The sequence below is a fragment of the Delphinus delphis genome, chromosome 17 (assembly GCF_949987515.2).
Source record: "Delphinus delphis chromosome 17, mDelDel1.2, whole genome shotgun sequence".
In the NCBI taxonomy this organism is placed as follows: domain Eukaryota; kingdom Metazoa; phylum Chordata; class Mammalia; order Artiodactyla; family Delphinidae; genus Delphinus; species Delphinus delphis.
Genome location: NC_082699.1, coordinates 17,840,946 through 17,864,323, shown reverse-complemented (window position 1 = coordinate 17,864,323; position 23,378 = coordinate 17,840,946). Strand labels below are relative to the sequence as shown.

Genomic DNA, 23,378 nt, shown 5'->3' with positions numbered 1-23,378 from the left:
CTGGTGTGAAGGGCATGTACTCTTTCATTCAACAAGTATTTGAATGCTAGGCTTGAGCTAGAAGTCATTAATCAAGGACTGATGCAGATTTAGGGAGGATGCACCACGTTAAGTTTGAGGGAATTGGCAGATGTGAAAAGAGGGAAGGAGCATAGGAAAGAGTTCCAGGAGGAAAATGTAGCAGGTAGCTGATCTCTTTCCATGGGAGATTTAGCGCATGCCAGGTCCTACTTAAAGGGCTTTATACATACTATCACATTTAAATACATGTTATCACATGTTATCTCCTGTTGAACAAAAGAATAAACTGACTCATTGGGTAAGTAACATGTCCATGGTCTCCTACTTAGTAAGTGGATAACCTGGCCTGGTTATCTAATTCGAACGCCCTTGCTTTTAACCACTGTGCTATACTGTCTTCCCAGCTGTTCAGGAGAACTATCGGTTTTACGTGATGACTGAAATCACAGGCCTGGTAGACATTTCTCAGGCGGAGAGTCGATACTGGGAAGCAACCCTGGGAATAATAATGCAAATGGATAAATTTGTGAAAACACAGTAATAATTCTATTTCTACACTTACTTTATTGCCACATTATTTATGATGCCATTTACTAAATGGAGTGTTGAATTTCACTGGGCTTAACTGGGTTAAAGTTATCCAGACATCAGTAACCCACATCAAAACCAGGACGACTCAAGAAGTAATTCGAGTTTTCTGGCACTCCTGCCTCAACAATCTAGAATCTAGGGCACTGTTCTAAGATGATCCTCCTTTTTGGTTCGAAAGGTTTCTTTTTTATGATTTTTTTGGCTGAGGAGGCTGTCTGGCCACGCTGCGGATCTTGGAGTGCAGGTGATTACTGATCACTAGTGTTTTCCGGGCGAGACAGTGGCGCTAACCCCCTCCCCTTTCCCCCCCTTCCCCCTCCTCCTCCCAGGCTGGAAAGGTGCAGGATCCGCTAAACCGTGCTTCGCACAGTGGCGGCCGGAGCAGACGCGGGATGGTCGCGCGCCCCCAGCAGAGCAAAGGGGGGCAGCGAGAGAGCCTGGGGAAGGTACGGGCGGGGAATCGGGGTGCGGACACCAGCTGGAAAGAGCTGAGGTTGAATTGGGCGGGGGAGGCATTTGCCGAGTGCAGGTGTGGAAGAGGCTGCCCCAGGCCCACCCTTTGCAGCCGAGGGGGCGGGGAGCCGGGCCGGAGACCCGGAGACTGCGGACGGGGCGCAGTCTTTGGGCGTTCCCTCGTCCTCCTTCCCAAGGCCCCGGGGGATGGCCCCTCGCCCCGCGGCCCGGCCTGCCGGCGCCAGCACCGCAGCGCCTGTAGCGGCCGCCGCTGCGGCGGCCGGCCGGCCGCCAGGGGACGGGAGCGGCGCCGCGAACAATGGCCGCGCTCGGCCGCGGACCTGCGAAAGGAAGAAGGGAGGGAGGGCCGGCGCCGGCAGGCGGCGCGCGTCTGCGGGGGCCGGGGGCGCGCGCGCCGGGCAGGCTGGGGAGCGAGAGCGGCTGCGTCGGCGGGGGCGCGCGGCGCGGGCCCGGGAGGGCGCGGCGGGAGCGCAGGGGAGGCGGGCGGAGGCGGGGGGAGGAGGCGGGGGGCGGGGAGCCCGAGGGGTGGAAGCCGGCAGCGGCGGCGGCGGCGGCCGAGCGGGGTCAGTTCTCTGTAGTGTTTGCCAATGTTGGAGTCGTCTGCAAAGTATCCCCGGCGAGAAGGTAAATACCCTTGTGGGGGGCGTCCGGAAGGCCCCGACTTCCGCCCCGCTGGTGGGGGAGACAGAGGGCGCTGGGGAGCCCTGCGGGTCCGCGGCGCGCGGCGAACCCGGAGAAGAGCGGCCCCTTCGCGGCCTCCCCTCCCCCGCGCCTTCCCTCCCTCCTCGGGCTCTCTCCGGGCGGGAGGGGGAGGGGAGGAGGATGGCGGGGGCTGGGGAGCCGGGGAGGAGACGAATGAATTGGGGGGGGGGCGTGTGTGGAGGGGGTGGGACGACACAGGTGTCCAGAGGGGAGGAGCCGGGAGGAAGGCGAGGATGCCGGCGCAGACGGAGGGTGGAGGGGTGGAGGGCTGGGGGGGGGGCGGCAGGGACCCGGGAGGTGGGGTCGTTGGGGCCGCGGTGGGAACGGCCGGAAGAGGGGACCGCGGGTGGAGCGACGGTGCCGGAGAGGGAGGGGGAGGGTCCCTGTGTGGGGGAGGGCAGGACTGGGGAGGGGAGGGGTCTGAGGAGGGGAGATGGCGGGAGGCCCATCCCTGGAGGGTCTGCGGGCCATGGGCCTGGGGGCGCAGGGGGAACGGCGGAGCGGGGGCGCGCCGGGGGCTGGTGGTGGTGGTGGCTATTTCTGTATAATGGGCAAGTGATAAATACGTAACGCGCCGAAATGGGGAAGGTAGGTGGGGCAGAGGGGGCAAAATATATCCTATGACAGGCAAGTTCGGCCGTGGCTCTTACGAACTACCACGGTGAGGGCTCGGCTTAAAGGGGTGGTTGGCAGTTAATGACCTTGCCGAGGTGAAGGCAGTTGGGCGAAGAAACAAAGATCAGTTACAGAATCCGCTGTGCGAGGGCAGAGCCTCCAGCCCCTCGCGGGGCGGGCCGGGGACTGTGGGGATTGTGTCGAGGCGGGTGTTCCGCGGAGGCAACTGAGGAGACGCTGAGCTGGGATTCTTCGGGGGGGGGCGGGCAGGGATAATGGCCTTGGGTTCTGGAAGTCCCTGGAAATATGTGCAGAATTTTGCACTTGCGGAGAATTTTCTTCGGAAAGGGTCTTTCCTTGGCGTGACGTCCCGCCGCCCCTTCCCCAGAAGGTTTAGAACTACTTGGGTAGAGAAGGACCGTTCACTTAGGGAAATGTACTGAAGGATTTTAAATTGGGTGGTTCCTCCAGAAAGGATAGAGACGATCTTTTAAAGGTGTTTCACTGTTAGCCGAAAACCTTTATTTTTAATGTTTGATTTCACAATTTTGAAATTTGAACTTCTTCTGAACATTACTTCTCTTCTGATGCATCCTTGTGATTTAAGGGAGCAGGATGAACATTTGAAATCAAAATTGTGATGGGCAGGCGGGTTAATAGTAACCTTGTAGGAGAAAAGATTGCAGCATTGTTCCTGGTGGCTATTTCTTCTCCGTCCTTGCTTTCTTAACATGATTCACACATACTGTTGTGAATTGAGCTGTAGTAGGAAAAAAAAAATCTTTTTTAATAAAGCCATCAAAACCCAGACATTCTGCATCTCGATTGTTTTGTAAAATGGCAAGTTTTTCATTTTTCAGTTTGCCTATGTTTTACTGCAAAACAGAGATAACACATACCACTTGAATTGTAGATTTGCTGCCGTTTGCAGCAGGCCTGTATTAGATTTGTGAAACACTTAAACGCCAAACTGTGTGATGTCTGTTTTTTTTTTTTGTCCTGCTATATTTTGAGCTCAAGGCACCATTGCCACGTTCCATTGCATGGCAGTGTAGTTGAAATTTATTCCTAAGTGATCATGAGTTGGTAGGATATAGTGCAGATTTCCTCACACATCACTAAATTTTTCCTTAAAAACCTGTGTTTTGTATTTGTAAAAATGTTGCTGTATAATCCAAGTATGTACTGTTAACTTCAGATATACTGCCACGTAATTTTTTTTTTTTTAAAGATTTTATTTATTTTTTGGCTGCGTTGGGTCTTTGTTGCTGCGTGTTTGCTTTCTGTAGTTGCGGCGAGCGTGGGCTACTCTTCGTTGGGGTGCGTGGGCTTCTCATTGCGGTGGCTTCTCATTGCGGAGCACGGGCTCTAGGCACACGGGCTTCAGTAGTTGTGACACGCGGGCTCAATAGTTGTGGCTCGCGGGCTCTAGAGTGCAGGCTCAGTAGTTGTGGCACACGGGCTTAGTTGCTCCGCGGCATGTGAGATCTTCCCAGACTAGGGATGGAACCCATGTCCCCTGGATTGTCAGGCAGATTCTTATCCACTGCGCCACCAGGGAAGTCCCTGCCATGTAATTTTTAAGTTTCAGTTTTTTATTTGGAAGTAACTTCAAGTTTACAGTAGAGTACCAAGAATAAGAATAATACAAAGAATACTCATGTAACCTTAACTCAGAGTCACCAATTTATCATTTGCTTTCTCTCTGTCACACACATAATATTTTTTTCCTAGATCATTTGAGGGTCAGTTATATACATCATGGTCTCTACTCCTACTTACTTAAGCATGGAAAACCATATAAATTTCACATTTTAGCTTACTTGACTTGCCTGGAATGAAATTCTAGGAAGGAGTGGCTTGGTCTGATTTTCAACAAAGAATAAGAATATCAAAAATATCAAAGGTGTTCATCACCATTATTAGTATATAAATAATATAGGAATTGAAGCTGAGTGGTTTTCCTGTGTTAGGATCAGGTTCTGGAAGATACAATTGGCCGGTGTGTTGGGGTTTTTTCCTTGTAGTTAACCTCCTCTTTACTTCTATTACTCTGTTTTCTTTTCTTTTGTATACTTTGAGCACTGGATATCTGATCATTTATGTATGCAGATCATAATAAAGAAAGGAAAAGTCTAGATATTGCAAAATTGGGTTTTGTTAATATTAGACTGAATAGTGGGAGACAGGCTTAGTATAATCAAATCATGTATAGATATACTTGTGCTTCTTCTAGATACTCAAGAAAATATTAGATGAGTGTCTAGAATCCATAGTAATTATAATTTATATTTGTGTATGATTGATTTTGAAGAAATCCCTGAAGTTCTATATAGAATCCTTGCCATTATGTTGTTTTAGAGGTCAAGCCCTTTGTTAAGGAACATTTTTAAGGAGTCGAGCTTTTATTTATAGTTTAACATATAATGGAAAGAAGGGGACTTTGAACCAGACAAAACTGAGTTTTAATCCTAGCAGTGTGACTGGGGAAGTAACCCAACTTGTAGAAAAATGGGGCTAACACCTGCATCCCAAGGTGATGAGGATTAAATGAGCTAATATAAAAATGGCAAAATATGGCACCTGGTATATATAAAATTGGTGTCTGGTAAATGTTAGTTTCCTTTTTTTCTTAGCTGGTATTATGTGGGGTTTTTCACTGGAATGGTTCATGGAGTGAGACTTCTATATACTTAGAATATTTCATAGGCTCTTAGGAGATAGTAAAATTTATACTAAATAGTTTTGATTTTCTTACATAAAAATAATTTTGGGGGGTACCTACTTTTAAAAAAAAATTAAAATGAAAAGCTTTTTTTAAAACACTTTTTAAGAAGCCCATGAATTTTTTAGAGTAAGAAGCTTTGAGTTGGTATTTAGTTTTGTAGTAGTTTGGAGTGTAAGAATGGGGATAGTAAATGTTTTTGCTTTTCATATTGTCAGGTAAGACATTTAAGAGAGGATTGCCTGTCAGTCGTGGGATGGGTGCCAATATAAAATTTATAGATATGTTAATTTAATAATGCCATTTTATAAAGCAGGATTTAATTGTTGAGGATTTTATAGATTTAATTTTGCACAGCTTTCAGTTAATCAGATGAGCAAATTGTAATTCATAATAAAAGCAGTGAGTGATATCAGCAGTACATTTCAGATACCTGTTGGACCTTTAATTCTTCATGAGTGGCAAGTCTTCTCCAGTGAGTAGTGCCTTCTCTCCATAAACTGCTCTGCCTGTTTTCATTTAGTAGCTTGGAACCTGGAACTGCATGTTCTAATGTGCCTGACTGGATATCACTGTAGGGCATTTTGGGGACATGTGAATAGGTTTTTCTAAAAGTACACAGTTGTAATTGGAATGAATGGTAGCTGGAAACTTTTGACAGAAGAGGAAGAGGTGGATTTTATGAAACCGTGGGTAGTATAAAATGCTCTGCATTTTATTGATATGACTTGATATTTTATCAAATTCTTTTAAATATAGGACAGTAGACCTGGCATGTCTTTAAATAAGACATGAAATGTTGAAGAGATGTGCCACTGTGGGCATTCCAAATTGCCTACGGTATAGTTATAATCTTTATATTGATATAGATCTAATACAACTTGTTTGTGGACAACAATGTGTTCAGAATTTTTATCCAGTTACCTTACAGAGTACTGTTACAGACATATTAGTTTCATGTTTTAACGTATACAGATTTTTATAACTGTGAAGGAAAGGCTTACGGAATATTTTAAATTGTATGGTCAGTTTTGAGTGAATACGTGCTTTCATTTGTGCTATTTCATAAAACTGCTTTATGTATACCAGAAGATCAGAACTTTAAAAAATGTACCCCTGTATCTTATTGTGCCTACTTCTCAGGATCAGCCACTAGTACTAGTATTACCAAAATCTAATACTGAAGAAACACGTACAGGTCTATAGACAAGGATTTGTAATTTTTAGAGGCTTACATAAAGTAAAAACAAAATGAGATTTCTCAAATTTGGTAAATTCTTACTAAATAATGTTAAATTCTGGAAAATAAGGGACATTAGATCACTGAGATGCTTTTAGTTGTTTGTTCATGTTCTGATGTCCAAATGAATTGTTTTCAATTAAAAAAAAGAAAACTGGTTAGGTTTGTAGTTTTAGTTGTAGATAGTGTACTTTAATACCATTTGATTAATGCTACACTTTTTAATGATGTCATCTTTTGAATAGAGTGTAAATGTTTAAGTTTCATAATTTACTCCTTTCAAATTCTGTTATTCATTTGCTCATGTTGAACAGGGAATTGACTTTTTTGGTCTACCTAAATATATTAATTAATACCATAGAATTATAGAATTTGAGTTGAACGGAAGTATCTTATTTATTGTTACAAATTACCCCAGAAATTAAGAACTTAAAACAAATATTTATTATCTCAGTTTCTGTGGGTTAGAAATCTGGGTGCAGCTTATCTGGGTGCCTGTGGTTCAGGGTCTCTTAGGAGGTTGCAGGTAAGCTGTCTTTGGGGCTGTCGTCTCATCTGAAAGCTTGATGGGGGAAGATCTGCTTCTGAGTCATTCATGTGACTCTTGGCAGGATTCAGTTCCTTGGGGGGTACTGGACAGAAAGCCCCAGTTTCTGTTGGGCTGTTGGTCCAAGGTGTCCCTCAGTTCTTTGTCATGTAGGTCTGACCACAGGGCAGCTCACAATATGACAGCCAGCTTCCCGCAGACCAAACAGGTGAGAGAATGAAAGCAGGTGACACCCAGGAGGGAAATGATGGTCTTTTTATAACCCAGTCTTGGAAGTGGTAGCTCATTATTTCTGCTGTATTCTATTTGTTGTTTGCCTACCAAAGGACTTACATTTACTTTTTAAAGATTAAAAAAAAAAAATAGGGAAGAAAATAGAAGCAAGAGAAAGAACTCAAAGATACATAAAGCAATTTACCAAAGCTCAAAAGGTAATCTCCTGAAGGGGTTTCCCTGGTGGCGCAGTGGTTAAGAATCTGCCTGCTAATGCAGGGGACACAGGTTCGAGTCCTGGTCTGGGAAGATCCCACTTGCCATGGAGCAACTTAAGCCCGTGCACGTCACAACTACTGAGCCTGCGCGCCACAACTACTGAAGCCCACGTGCCACAACTTCTGAAGCCCGTGCACGTCACAACTACTGAGCCTGCACTCTAGAGCCCACGAGCCACAACTACTGAAGCCCGTGTGCCACAACTACTGAAGCCCTCACGCCTAGAGCCCGTGCTCCACAACAAGAGAAGGCACCGCAGTGAGAGGCCCGCGCACCATAACAAAGAGCAGCCCCCACTCTCAGCAACTAGAGAGAGCCCGTGTGCAGTAGCAAGGACCCAATGCAGCCAAAAATTAAATAAATGAATAAATTTATATATAAAAAAGGTAATCTGAAGAGCTTGGACTAAAACTTAAATTCACTGGTGCTCAGGTCTTGTGCTATTTCTACAAATGCGATTCTCTTGGAAAATACAAAAACTGGTACAGATGGTGAGGTCACTATTGTAAGAAATAATTGAGGAGCTTCCCTGATGGCACGGTGGTTAAGAATCCTCCTCCCAATTCAGGAGACACGGGTTTGAGCCCTTGTCCAGGAAGATCCCACATGCTGTGGAGCAACTAAGCCCATGTGCGGCAACTACTGAGCCTGTGCTCTCTACAGCCCACGAGCCAAACTACTGAGTCCGCGTGCCAAACTACTGAAGACTGTGCTCCTAGAGCCCATGTTCCGCAACAAGAGAAGCCACCGCAATGAGAAGCCCACATGCCACAACGAAGAGTAGCCCCCACTCGCCGCAACTAGAGAAAGCCCACGTGCAGCAACGAAGACCCAATGCAGCCAAAAATAAATAAATAAAATTTTTTTAAAACAAAGAAATAATTGAAAATTTTGAAAGTCATTTTGAATTGACTCTAGTTTGTCATTTTGAAAAAATTGTAGCCAAATATATATATATATATACACACACACACACACACACACATATGTATATTCATATGGTATCTGTGTGTATATATGTATTTCCAGAACCTTTGCTTCTGAGGGAAAGTTCAGTATTAAAAATTTTATAGCATAAAAATTTCTACACAAGTGATTGGATTTAGCTCTTTTGGTATATGTCAAAATTGTGTTGTTGCTTTTTAGATAATTTTTTTGGGGGGACTGTACATAATTTTTAATGTAACTTTTCCCATTACAAAATCCCATTATTTATTGATTTATTTGGGTTTTCCTGCCCTTTGTGTGTTTTTTTTTTTTTTTTTTTTTGCGGTACGTGGGCCTCTCACTGTTGTGGCCTCTCCCATTGTGGAGCACAGGCTCCAGATGGACCAGGGCATGAACCCACGTCCCCTGCATCGGCAGGCGGACTCTCAACCAGTGCGTCACCAGGGAAGGCCCCTGCCCTTCTTTGATATCTATTTTTAAATTAAGTGTAGAAGACATTTGCTATATGAAAAGAAATACAACCATGGCGAGGAGGTTAGACCCATAAGGAAACAAATCCAAATGTAACAATGGGATGTGTCAGGATGGTAGTTTTCTTTTCGAAAATTTTATGTAAAATTTTGATATGCATGCTATTTTTATAATGATGATAATAAAATCAGAAAGAGGAAAAAAAAGGCAACTAGGTAATCTTACTATGTGCTCTTTTCCATACTACCTAAGAGAATATGTGTGTGTTACATCTTCTTTAGGCTTAATTTATCTTAGAGAGGAGGGGAAGAAAGCTGTTTATAACGTTACTGGAGCAAGGGAAGTATATATTAAATATTAATCTGAAACTTTTACATTGTTTTAACAGCTTCACTTTTCCTGAAATTGTTGTAGAACTCTAGAACCAGAAGGGACTTTGTGCAGCCTAGATCTGCACTGTCCAGTATGGTGGTCACTAGCCACAGGGTGGCTATTTAACTTTAAATAACATTAAAGAAAATTTAAAATTTACTTTCTCAGTTGTTCTAGCCACATTTCACATGCTCAGTAGCCACATGTGTCTAGTGGCTACCGGTTTGGACAGCAAAGATATAGAACATGTTTATCATCATAGAAAGTTCTACGCTGATTTAGATCTACTCTATTTTTTGTATTTGATTTTGGTCACGAGCATGTGTTTAAAGTGCTAATCATTGCGATTACCAACTAAGTTGAACTTATTTCTTCATTTTCATTTTCTAGTTTTTGGAGCCGTGAGGGATACAGCAGTTTGGTCAATATTGTTTTAACATGCTTCAAATAAATCAGGTGAGTTTGTGTTAAGGCATGTCACACTTATATGGTGCTTGGGCCATAAATCGTGGAGCATTTTAACTCAGCTTTTCTATAACCATAACCTGCCCACTGCTTTATAGAGCAGTTACATGCTATATATTCATCATAGGAAGACTGCAGGACAGGTTGTGTAAGGATTATAGCGATAGTCCTGAAAGTTAAGTTTTAAGTGTGCAGAGCAGAAGGTTTTTCTGTTCTTTTTGATGTCACATCTCCAGGACTTGTTGATGTGTTCAGAATGCTTACAGTTGTGATCTAGCTTCAGTAGGTGGCAGTTCTGCAGACTGAAAGCATTTCTAGTGACACATCTTGCGAAGTGGTTGTATCAGTGTGTTAAAAAAAGAGTCCTTTTCTAGGGCACTGGAAAAGGCTGGAAGAAAGTGGTCTGCTAAATAAACTATAGCATACAATGCCTTAGACTCACTGTAGAAATATTTTTCTTAGGTCTTGACATTTCTCCAAGAACTTTATACATTTAATCTTATCCTTTCTGAACAAAAAGGGCATTGTATCATAACTATAATATAAGAAAGCACTTTGATTTATTTCACATTTGCAAATCAAGAGAGAAGAAAGTAATTTGATTGCAAGAAGTAGTTAATTCTTTTGTGATTTGAGGAAGTAATACATGACCCCTCCCAGCCCCCGCCCCATCCAGCTCACTTGGCCTAAGAAATCTCCAGTTCCTGTGTATCGCACACCATCTCTAAGCAAATGACTTCTCAGTTTATACCTGGTCTAGACTTCTTTTCTGAGCTCCAGACTTGGGTAGCAGTTACCAACTTGATCTCTTAACTTGGATGTCTTTATGCATCTCAGACTTAACGTGCGCCCAGGAAGCAATCTAAATGCTTCAGTCACACTAGACTCTTTCAGGTCTGAGGTTGAGCCAGGTCGCTCCAGCTTGACCTCTTCTCACCCACCACGTGCTCGGTTCACTTGACTCCCAGGCCTAGGATTTGCCTCATAGCACCCTGCCCTTCTGTTTAATGACACCCTGACACTCAAAATTGTATTAAAATATGTAATATTATTTAACGTCTGCCTGCCTTGTTAGATGTTGTGCTCCGTGAAGGGAGTGACTTTGCTTGTTTACTCCTATATCCCCAGGGCCTAGAATAGTTCTTGTTTTGTATGATTTTCATGTATTTGCTGAACGAGTGGATGAATGGTGCCAGGGTTGTCACTAAAGCAAGGAGACCTCCATCCTTGTCAGCAGTAACCACATAATTGTGTTGTCCGTTTTGGTATTATATGATGCTGCTTTACACAAATGCCATTAATGTAAAATCTCTCCCTTATGCACAGTCTTTGATTTTCTCCTTGAACTAGACAGTTTTCTTGTGCCACAAGTATTGCTTTCATCAGTGACGTTACTAACATGGGCTGAAAGGAATCATACTGTGCTTAGTGCTTCCTGTGCCTTCATGGTTGCTGTCAGGTCCCATTAGATGCGTTGATGGGGCTTTATGAGATGTGACATACAAACTGTGCTGTAGGTGTGAAGTTCCCCCCAAGTGACTGTACAGATACCTGCCATTAATTATGTGGGTACAGTTATTCTACTATAGACAGATGGAAATGATCATTTTATGTCCGGCAACATCATTGAAAATTATAGTTTATAGATTAGTACTAATGAGGATTTACTAACCATCTGTGCTACTGGTTGTGTTGAACCAGGCATTGCAAACAACTCCTAGGCAGTGCTCTGCGTGGCCACAGCAGCTCCCTGGGCTTTGGCTAGAAAGTGTCCACAGTGCCTGGAGATACGCATGCTTTGCTTGTAACAGATACGTGTTCCTTGGCTTGCTTCAGGACCCTCTCTTGACTAAGTTTTTAAAACTTTTCAAGTCTGAGGGGAAAAGCTAACCTAATTTGGAATAGTAGAACTTATAGAGAAGACTTTGTTTTCATCCAGACTTAAAAGTCACATTGAATTCTTAAACATATGAGTGATATTTCTGTTTTATTATGTTCACAGTGACTGCTTTCCCATTAGAGGTTTCTCAAGGTAAATGTGAAAAGGCATGAAAAGGCAATTGAAGCTGACACTCATCTTGAAGCAGTTGAGATTTTTACTGCATAATTTTCAACACTGTCTTTAGGATTAATAAATAAATTTGGGAAGGTCTTTTGTTAAAATGCCTGAATAGTACTAGCAAATTATTCCGTATGTGTTGTTAGAACTAATTAAAAGCTAGGCTATTGAATACTAAGTTACTTGGTATCCTTTGTGATATTAATTCTGCCTGACATTATTATTAGGGAACATAGGAATGTTCCATGTTCAGCTACCATAATGACACATCTGCCTTCAAATTGTGCTCCTCATTTTTACTTTTGCCTTTTAAGAGTGTGTGTTCTTATCCATGTACAATTCATGTAGAAAAATTAGGTGGTATAGATAAGTAAAAAGGAAAAAAAAAATCACACGTAATTCCACTATTCTTTTACAGAAACAATCACTGCTAACATTTTGGGGTGTATACTTCTAGATTTTTTTTCTATGCAGGTATGTTTTTATGTGAACATATGTTATTTTTAAAAAGTGGGATTAGGTAATACATAATGTCTGAAGTGACTTAATCCATAATTTGGAAGTACTAAGAGTTATTTAATCAAATCCTTATTGTTGGACAGATTTTGTGTTCTAGTTAGTGCCACAGTTAGTATTTTTTTTTTACATATACCTGTGTTCCTTTGTCCATTATTTTCTTGCAATTAATTATTAGAAATGGAAATACTAGTCAAAGGAGTATGCAGATTTTAAAGATATTTGATGCATAAATACCAAAAATACAAAATTATATCTATTAGAAGTTTATCAGGGGCTTCCCTGGTGGCGCAGTGGTTGAGTCTGCCTGCCGATGCAGGGGACACAGGTTTGTGCCCTGGTCCGGGAAGATCCCACATGCTGTGGAGCGGCTGGGCCCGTGAGCCATGGCCGCTGAGCCTGCGTGTCCGGAGCCTGTGCTCCCCAACGGGAGAGGCCACAACAGTGAGAGGCCCGCGTACCGCAAAAAAAAAAAAAAGATTATCAGAATGGCTGTTTCCTTATTTCCGTGACAAATTTTCAATCTCCATTAATCTGTCTGACAAAAAGTGATATTTTAATTTGCATTTCTATGATTTGCCTATATTTGTTCTTTTGTGTTTTGTCTTTTGTGAATTGTGTCCACTGTCATCTTTACCTTTTATTTGTAAAAATTCTTTGGATTATATCCCCTTGAGAGTTTATAATCATTAGTTTGTAGTTTTTTCATTCATTATTCAACAAGTAACTAATAGTAGCCTGTTTCCAGGATACCACTAAGTAAGAGTTTGGTGTATTTTGACCTTTTTCCCTGATGATTAATTACAAGCCCCTAGGGAAAGGAAACTCATTTGAACATTAAGCTGTAGCAAATATAAATTGAGAAGGCCCATGTGCTGTGAAATACTATTTAAAAATTAGTGACCGAAATAGGGAAAATGTTTTGGGATTAGTTGGTGAGGCACACTTGACCGGGCAGTGTGTCCTAAGGTGTTGGGAAGTCTATGTTAGGCAGCTGTAGCCTCGGGAGAGCCCAGCAGCCAGGGATTAACAGAGGTTTAAGTAGTGGTTCCTTTTAAAGAGGTTTGGTAATCGCCGTTAGGAACACAGAAGCTAAGGGGAAGCTTTTTTTTTATATAAATGTATTTATTTTATTTAATTTTGGCTGTGTTGGGTCTTCATTGCTGTGCGTGGGCTTTCTCTAGTTGCCGCGAGCGGGGGCTACCCTTTGTTGCGTTGCACGGGCTTCTTATTGCTGTGGCTTCTCTTGCTGCAGAGCACAGGCTCTAGGCGCGCAGGCTTCAGTAGTTGTGGCTCGCGGGCTCTAGAGCACAGGCTCAGTAGTTGTGGCGCATGGGCTTAGCTGCTCCGTGGCATGTGGTATCTTCCCGGTCCAGGGCTCGAACCCGTGTCCCCTGCATTGGCTGGCAGATTTTAAACACTGTGCCACCAGGGAAGCCCTAAGGGGAAGCTTTAAGGCCTGAATCAAGTGGAGTAGGAGAACAGGGAGGACAGAACAATTTCAGTGCCAGAAGAGTGGAGAATCCTATAGGGCAAGAGGGAGCCAGGTGTTATACAGAAAGAATAAAGTTGTATCAAGGTGTACTGTAAAGTGTAAAGCCAGGGTTTGGTCATTAAGAAACAAAAAGCCTAGAGTTTAAGGGATAATGATACTATCCTACAGGTTTGTTGTGAGGAGTAATTGAGATAACAAAGGCCAAATGCTTAGTGTTGGTTCTCGTATTCTTGCTACTGCTGTTGATAGTACTGTGACTGGTGTTATTGCTGTTGTTGCTCTGGAGATTGATGAGAAAGGAGGGCAGACATTTAAGTTGGTCATTAGAGTAATTGTTGGGGGGAGTGAAGCACTTTGGACATGTCTCAAGCCCAGGTCAGCTACAAGTGCTCTCCTTCTCTTTCCTGCCATATGCACTGGAAACTCTATCCCTTTCGCTTTTAAAAGCTGCTGATACTTACTCTTAGTTTTTCTTAGTAAGTAGAGTAGGATCTATTTACCATCTGCCTATCTCTCTTGAAGTCATAGGATTTAGTGTACAGTTACTGGATTAAAAAAGTAGTAAACACAAGGAGGTTAAAATGTATAAGAAGGATGTTGGCTTTCTGCCATGTTGGCATAACAAGATTTATCCTCTTTGTAGCCAGCTTCCAAGATGGCCCCCAGTGATCTCTGCCTCCTGGTATTTACACCATTGTGTAATCCTCTCGCACATCTGTTGTGTGGCCAATAGAATATGGTAGAAGTGATGGATCGTTTCCAAGGATAGGTTATAAAAGACACTGTGCCTTCTCCATCCTCCTCTCTCCCCCTCAGTGTCACCCTGCATTGCTGACTCTGAGAGTAGTTAGCTGCCATGTTGTGAATAGCCCACTGGAGAGGCCCACATGGTGAGAAATTGAGGCCTCCTGCCAACAGCTAACAAGGAACCAAGACCTTTAGCTAAGTGTGTGACTGAGCCTTCTTGAAAGCAGATCCTCCAGCCCTTGTCAAGCTTCCAGCCCTACCTAGACTGCTCTCCATCAACATCTTGACTGCAACCCCTTGAGAGATTCTGAGTCAGAACCACCCAGCCAAGCTGCTCCTTGATTGCTGAACCTTAGAAACTATGTGAAAAAAATAAATGCTTATTTTTTAAGCCATTAAGTCGGGGGTAATGTGTTATGCAGCAGTAATATTCTCTTTCCTCTTAAATAACTTGAGAACATATTAAATATGTGATCAGTGGTTTTTAGACACTGGATGGCAGATGGCAGCAGGCTGTGATGCCTGAGAGAATAGAAACAAATGAGGTAAGCCCTTCTATTGCACCAGTTTACAGTAGAGCCTGGAAGTTGTTTACAGGCTGTAGTGCGAGGAGGAATCAAAACAGAGCCCAGTTTTGTTGGGATTAGGAAACAGAGATAAGAGTTTAGGAAGGCCAAGGTGGTGGTTAGAATTGTAGGTCAGAGTACTGGAGAGAAGGGAGCTTTGGGGGAGAGTGGTGAATATATGTTAAGGAGTACACTCGAGCACATACGTATTCTGGAGAGCTGCAGAGGGTTCTTCTTGAGTCTTTGGCTCAGTTCTGATCTGTAGATGCATGGCAGGACCTACTCAAAGTCAGGGAAAGAACTACTGGAAAGCAGTAAGAAAACAGTTTCTGGAGCTCACACAAAACTGGGAATAGTTTGTGTCTCCATTATCTAGAGTGTAAATACCTTGTAATACATAGGGCATTGGAAAGAGTCTTCAGAAGGCTTCAAGTTATCCCAAGTAATTTAACTGTGCACCAGAACAAAGTCCAACACTGTATAGAGGAATACAACACAATTCAGAACCCAACAATGTAAAATTCCTAGTGTTTGTCATCCAATTCAAAATTAAAATGCTTGCCTCACCTTGAATAAGGGATAGAGCATCTAGACAGAAGATCAGTAAGGAAATAGAGGACTTGAACAACACTATAAGCTAATTAGACCTAACAGATACATACAAAGCGTTCGGCAACAGCAACATACAAATTCCTATTAAGTACACATAAAGCATTCTCCAGGCCATATGTTAGGCCACAAAACAAGTCTCAATATGTTTTGAAAGATTGAAATCATACAAAGTATCTTTTCTGTTCACAGTGGAATGAAGCTAGAAATCGGTGACAGAAAGAGTACCAAAACCCTCAAAAATATGTGGAACTTAAACAGTACACTCTTAAATAACCAAGAGGTCAAAGAAGAAATCATAGGGGAAATTAGAAAATAATTAAAGACAAATGAAAATGAAAACACAACATACGATAATGTATGGGATGTAGTGAAAGCAGTGCTCAGGGAAATTTATAGCATTAAACACCTACATTTAAAAAGAATGATCTCAAACAAATAACCTAACTTTTCACCTTAAAAGAACTAGAAAAAGAGCAAAATTAAACCCAAAGCTAGCCGAAGAAAGAAAATGATAAAGATTAAAGTGGAGATAAACAAAATAGAGAATGGGAAACAATATAGGGAATCAGCAAAACTAAAAGTTGGTTCTTTGAAAAGGTAACTAAATTGACAGATCTTTAGCTAGACTGACAAAAAGAGCAAAGACGAATATAACTAAAATCAGAAATGAAGGTAGTTACATTACCATGACCTTAAAGAAATTAAAAAGATTATAAGAGAGTACTGTGAACAACAATTTGGATAACCTACATGAAATGGACAAATTTCTAGAAACACAGATTACCAAAACTGACTTAAGAGAAATAGAAAATATCAACAGCCCTATAAGAAGTAAACAGATTGAATCAGTAAAAAAAAAAAAAGTCCCGGGACTTGCCTGGTGGCACAGTGGTTAAGAATCCTCCTGCCAATGCAGGGGACACGGATTCGAGCCCTGGTCTGGGAAGATCCCACATACCGCAGAGCAACTAAGCCCATATGCCACAACTACTGAGCCTGGGCTCTAGAGTCCACAAGCCACAACTACTGAACCCACAAGCCACAACTATTGAAGCTCGTGCACCTAGAGCCTGTGCTCTGCAACAAGAGAAGCCACTGCAATGATACACCCGCACATGCCTCAACGAAGAGTAGCCCCTGCTCGCCGCAACTTAGAGAAAGCCCGCGTGCAGCAACGAAGACCCATTGCAGCCATAAACAAACAAACAAACAAATTTATTTAAAAAAAATCCCTCACAAACAAGGAAAAGTCCAGGACCAGATGGCTTCACTGATGAATTCTACCAAACATTTAAAGAAGAATTAGCACCAGTCCTTCTCAAACTCTTCCAAAACATAGGAGAGGAGGCAATACTTCATAATTCATTGTATGAGGCCAGTATTACTCTGATATCAAAGCCAAACAAAGACACCAGGGGAAAAAACAAACAAACTACAGATCAATATTCCTTATGAATATGATGCAAAACCCCTCAACAAAATACTAACAAACTGAATCCAACAATATATATAAAGGATTATACACCATGACCAAGTGGGATTTATTCCAGGAATGCAAGAGTGGTTCAGCATAGGAAAATCAATCAGTGTAATACACTGCATTAATAGAACAATGGAAAGAAACCCTCACATGATCACCTTTCTGTATCAGTTGATACAGAAAGCATTTGACAGAATCCAACACCTGTTCATAATAGAAACACTCAAAAACTAGGAATAGAAGGACACTTCTTCAGCATGATAAAGGGCATTTATGAAAAACTCATAGCTAACATCCAGTTCGATGGTGAAAGACTAAAAACTTTCTCCTTATGTTCAGGGACAAGGCAAGGATGCCTATCCTCACCACTGCTATTCAGCATTGTACTGGAAGTTATAGCCAGAGCAGTTAGACAAGAAAAAGGAATAAAAGACATCCAAATTGGAAGGAATAGGTAAAACTATTTTTATTTGTAGATGACATGTTACCATGTATTGATATATAGAAAATCCCAAAGAATCTACAGAAAACCAAATAGAGCTAACAAACGAATTCAGAAAAGTTGTAAGTACAAGATCACACAAAATACAATTGTGTTTCTGTATACCAGCGGTATAGAATCCAAAAATGAAATTAAGAAAACAGTTTCATTCATACTAGCATCTAAAAGCATACAGGAATTGAAAGACCTGTACTCTGAAAACTGTACAACACTGTTGAAAGATATTGAAGAAGACCTAAATAAATGGAAAGATGTTTTGTGTTTATGGATTTGAAGACTTAACATTAAGATGGCAATACTATGCAAAACAGTGTACATATTCAATATGATGTCTATCAAAATGCCAGTGACCTTTTTTGCAGAACTTGAAAAGCTGATCTTCAACTTATGGAATTTCAGTGGGCCTAAATAGCCAAAACAGTCTTGAAAGAGAACACAGTTGGAGGGTCCATACCTCCCCCATTTCAAATCATATTGTAAAACTACAGTAATCAAAACAGTGTGGTTCTGGCATAAGGAAAGAGGTATAGACCAATGGGATAGAATTGAGAGGCTAGAAATAAACTAATACGTATATAGCCAACTGATTTTTGACAAGATTGCCAAGACCACTCAATGCAGGAAAGAATAATATCTTCAACAGATAGTTCTGGGAAAACTGGATGTCCACATGCAAAAGAATAAACCTGGATCCCTACCTCACACCACATACAAAAATTAACTCAAGATGGATCAAAGACCTAAATATAAGAACTATAACTCTTATAACTCAACAATAAAAAGGCAAGTCAGGGACTTTTCTGGTGGTCCAGTGGTTAAGAATCTGCCTTCCAATGCAGGGGATGCGTATTCGATCCCTGGTCGGGGAACTAAGATCCCAGATGCTGTGGGGCAACTAAGCCCCTGTGCACCACAACTGCTGAGCCCGCGTGCTGCAACTGCAGAGCCCATGTGCTCTGGAGCCTGTGTGCCACAACTAGAGAGCCCGTGTGCTCTGGAGCCCACATGCCACAACCAGAGAGAAGCCCACACACCACAACTAGAGAGAAGCCTGCATGCTGCAATGAAGAGCCCACGTGCTGCAACAGAAGATCCTGCGTGCCGCAACTAAGATCTGATGCAGCCAAAAATAAATATTAAAAAAAAAAAGACAACCCAACTAAAAATGGGTAAAGGACTTGAATAGACAGTTCTCCAAAGATGATGTACATATGGCCAACATGCACATGAACAAATACTCAACCTCATTAGTAATTAGGGAAATGCAAATGAAAACCACAATTAGTACCCCTTCAGGCTCACTAGGATGGTTAGATTCAAAGAGACCAAGAATAACAAGTGTTGGTGATGATGTGGAGAAATCAGAACACCTGTGCAGTGCTGGTGGGAATGTGAAGTGTTTCAGCTTCTGTGGAAAACAGTTTGGCAGTTCTTTAAAAAGTTAAACATACAATTACCATGCAATTCCACTCTAGATGTATACCCAAAAGAATTGAAAACAGGTACTCAAATATAGGTACACACATGTTCATAGTAACACTATTTACAATGGCCAGTTGGTAGAAGCAACCCAAATGGATAGATGACTGGGTAAACAAATTATGGTACAAGCACACCATAGAATATTATTTAGCTGTAAGAAGAGATGATGTACTGATACATAGTACAATGTGGTGAAGCTCAAAAACATTTTGCTAAGTGAAAGAAGCAGACACCAGGGTCACATATTGTCTGATTCCATTTATATGAAATATCTAGAATAAGTAAATCTGTAGAGACAGAGCACAGGTTGGTTGTTGTCAGGTCCTGGGGGTAGGGAGAAAAGGGGAGTAACTGCCTAATGGGTACCGAGTTTATTTTGGTGTGATAAAAATGTTTTGGAACTAGGTAGAGGTGGTTGTACAACATTGTGACTACTGAATGCTACGGATGTCTTCACTTTGAAATGGTTAATTTGATGTTATGTCAATTTCCTTTCAATTAGAAAATTAAAATGCTTGCAAAGAAGCATGAAAATATGACCCATAACTAGGGTAAAAAAAGATCAATCAATAGAAAGAGACCCAGAAATGACAATGATGATTGATCTAGCAGACAAAGCTGTCAAAAGAGTTGCTACTAATATGCTGTCAGTGTTCAGAAAGGGAGAAGAAAATAGGAAAATGAAGAGAATAGAAATAAAAGATACAAAAATATGCTTAAATGGAAATTCTAGAAATGAAGAATGTAGTATCTGAAAGAAAAAGATACTTGATGGAATTAATAGCAGATAAGACACTGTAGAAGAAAAGATAAGTGAGCTTGAATACGTAGGAATAACAACTATCCAAAATGAAGCACAGAGTGAAAAAACTGAAAAAAAAATGAACAGCATCTATGAGCTGTTGGATAATATATAGTCTAAGATAAATTAATTAGATTCTCAGGAGAAGGGAGGAGGAACAGGAAAATATTAGAACAAATAATGACTGAATATTTTCTGTGTTTAGTGAACTCAAAAAAAACCCCAAAAAACAAAAAAACTATAAACTCCATAGATCTGTAAAGCTCAATGAATCTGATTTGAAAGAAACATTTAAAAACCCACACTAAGGCACATCATAATCAAATGGCTGAAAATCAGTGATAGTGAAAGGAAATCTTAAAAGCAGTCAGAGGAAAAAAAGACATGAACAGAGAAATAGAGACAAGAATGACAGAGTTTTTGTTGGACACTGCAAGCCAGAAAAGAGTGGAGTGACATTTTTAAAAGACTATAAAATACTTGTTAACTTTGGATTCTGTTCCCACTGAAAATGCTTTCCGAAAAGAAGTGACTTGTCATACAAAGGAACTTATTTACAAAACAGAACTAGACTCACAGACATAGAAAACAAACTTATGGTTAGCAAAGGGGAAAGGCAGGGGAGGGATATATTAGGAGTTTGGGAATAACAGATACACACTACTATATATAAAATAAACAACAAGGACCCACTGTATAGCACAGGGAACTGTATTCTATATCTTGTAGTAACCTATAATGGAAAAGAATCTGAAAAAATATAGATACATAACTAAATCACTTTGCTGTGCACCTGAAACTAACACAACATTGTAAATCAACTATACTTCAATAAAATAAAAATTGCAGAGGAAACAAAAAAGTGACTTTTTTTGTTTTGTTTTTAAATTTTTAATTGTGGTAAAATATATATAACATAAAATTTACCATTTTAACCATCTTTTTAAAAAGTAATTTGTTTTTTTTGGCTGCATTGGGTCTTCGTTGCTTCATGCAGGCTTTCTCTCTATTTGCGGTGAGTGGGGGCTACTCTTCATTGTGGTGTGTGGGCTTCTCGTTGCTGTGGCTTCTCTTGTTGCAGAGCACGGGCTCTAGGCACACAGGCTTCAGTAGTTGTGGCACGCAGGCTCTAGAGCACAGGCTCAGTAGTTGTGGCGCATGGGCTTAGTTTCTCCGCGGCATGTGGTATCTTCCCAGACCAGGGCTGGAACGTGTGCCCTCTGCGTTGGCAGGCGGATTCCCAAGCACTGCGCCACCAGAGAAGTCGCCCCATTTTAACCGTTTTTAAGTGTATGGTGGCACTAAGTAGCTGAACAGTGTTGTATAACCATCACCGTCACCAACACCCATCTGCAGAACTTCTTGATATTCCCAAACTGAAACTCTGTACCCATTAAAACACTAACTCCCCATTCTCCAATCCACCAGCCCCTGTCAACCACCATTCTACTTTCTGTCTTTATGAGTTTGACTGCTCTCAATATCTCATGTAAGTGGAATTGTACAAGTCCTTTTGTGACCGGCTTATTTTACTTAGCATAATGTCTTCGAAGTTCATTCATGTTATAGCACGTGTCACAATTTCCTTTTTAAGGCTGAATAATATTCCATTTTATATATATACCACATTTTATTTATTCACTCATCCATTGGTAGACATTTGGGGTGCTTCCACCTTTTGGCTGTTGTGAATAATGCTGCAATGAACATGGGAGTGCATATATCTGTTCAGGTCCCTGCTTTCTGTTATTCTGGGTCTATTTTTCCAGGAGTGAAATTGCTGGATCCTATGATAATTCTGTGTTTAATTACTGTTTTCCATAGTGGCTACACGATTTCACATTCCCACTAATAATGAACAAGGGTTCCAAGTTCCCCACATCCTCACCAATACTTATTTTTTTCCTCCCTCCCTTCCTTCCTTTCTTTTTTTGGTAATGGCCATCTTACTAGGTATGAAGTGGTATCTTATGGTTTTCATTTGTATTGTTTTGATACTAGTGATTTTAATATCTTTTCATGTGCTTGTCGGCTGTTTGTATATCATTATTGGAGAAATGTCTACGCAAATTCCTTACTCAGTACTCCCCCACTACAAGAAAAATTATAAAGAATGTCCTTCAGGGGCTTCCCTGGTGGCGCAGTGGTTGAGAGTCCGCCTGCCGATGCAGGGGACACGGGTTTGTGCCCCGGTCTGGGAAGATCCCACATGCCGCGAAGTGGCTGGGCCCGTGAGCCATGGCCGCTGAGCCTGTGCGTGTGGAGCCTGTGCTCCACAATGGGAGAGGCCACAACAGTGAGAGGCCCGCGTACCGCAAAAAACTAAAACAAAACAAAACAAAATGTCCTTCAGGCAGCAGGAAAATGAAAAAGATGCAAAAAGCAGAAATGGTAATTACTTGGGTAAATGTCTAAGTTCTTTTTTAATTAATCTTTCTAAAAGGTAATTTATTGTTTAAAGCAAAAATATGAAGGTACTGTGTGGCTTTTACATAAAATTACAATGCATAATAACAGTAGCTTGAAGGTTGAGGGAGAAAGGGAAGGATGTTATTAAAGATTCTAATGCCCTTGATTAGGTGGTATAATATAAAGGTAGACTATGATAAGTTAAAGGTATATATAATAAACTCTAAAGCAGCCAGTAAAAGAGCAAAACAAAAAGTTATAACTAATAAGCCAAAAAAAGTAGATAGAATTGAATATACAAAATAATTCAGGAGAAACCACGAAAAGATGAAGGGAACAAAGACCAGATGGGAAAAATATAAAATAAATAGCAGGATGATAGGCTCAAACCTAATGATATGTATAATCACAGTAAATGTAGATAGTCTATTGTTGCTTCAGCAGCACATATATTAAAATTGGAATGATACAGAGAAGATGTACAAATTATGACATAAATTTGTGTAGCGTTTGATATTTTTAAAGAAGTAAATAGTCTAAACGTCCCAATTTAAAGGCTGAAATTGGATTAAAAAGCAAGACCCAACCATATATTTGCCTGTAAGAAATAGTAACTATAAACACAAATAGGTTAAAAATAATGAAAAAGATATAACATGCTAACTTAGTTGAAAGAAACTTGGAGTTTCTTTAATAAAACTTGGTTTTATTAATATCAAAATAGATTTGAGAGCAAGGAATATTTATTACCTGGTAAAAATAAGATCATTTCATAACAATAAAGGGATCAGTTAATTAAGAGGACATACCAATGCTAAATACTTACGTACCTAAGCTCAAAACAAATGAAGCAAAAACTAATAGAAATTCAAGGAAACATTCACAATTATAGTCAGAGATTTCAGTAACCCCTCTCAATAATTGATATAACAAATGGACAGAAAAATTACAAAGATATAGTTAACTTGAGTAACACTGTCAACTTGACCTGGCTGCATTTACAGACCACTTTACTCAAGAAGAGCAGAATACACATTCGTTCAGA

The 23,378-nt window shown here is 41.0% G+C and overlaps 1 protein-coding gene across 10 annotated transcripts in view; it reads left to right on the top strand.

The window, feature by feature from the left end:
• Window positions 1–946: 946 nt before the first annotated feature.
• STAU2 (staufen double-stranded RNA binding protein 2) overlaps window positions 947–23,378 on the top strand; it is a 303,644-nt gene continuing 281,212 nt past the window's right edge. Inside the window, exons 1-3 of one of the 10 annotated variants that reach the window (XM_059994766.1) lie at window positions 9,587–9,654; window positions 11,666–11,749; window positions 12,141–12,196. Coding sequence is in view for 3 of the 10 variants with exons in the window: in XM_059994773.1 (XP_059850756.1) it covers window positions 1,005–1,058 (54 nt within the window). In the remaining 7 variants the exon portion in view is untranslated. Of the gene's footprint in view, window positions 1,059–1,597; window positions 1,711–9,586; window positions 9,655–11,665; window positions 11,750–12,140; window positions 12,197–23,378 lie in introns of those variants that run through there. The other 9 variants (XM_059994776.1, XM_059994769.1, XM_059994774.1 and 6 more) reach the window with 9 other exon arrangements.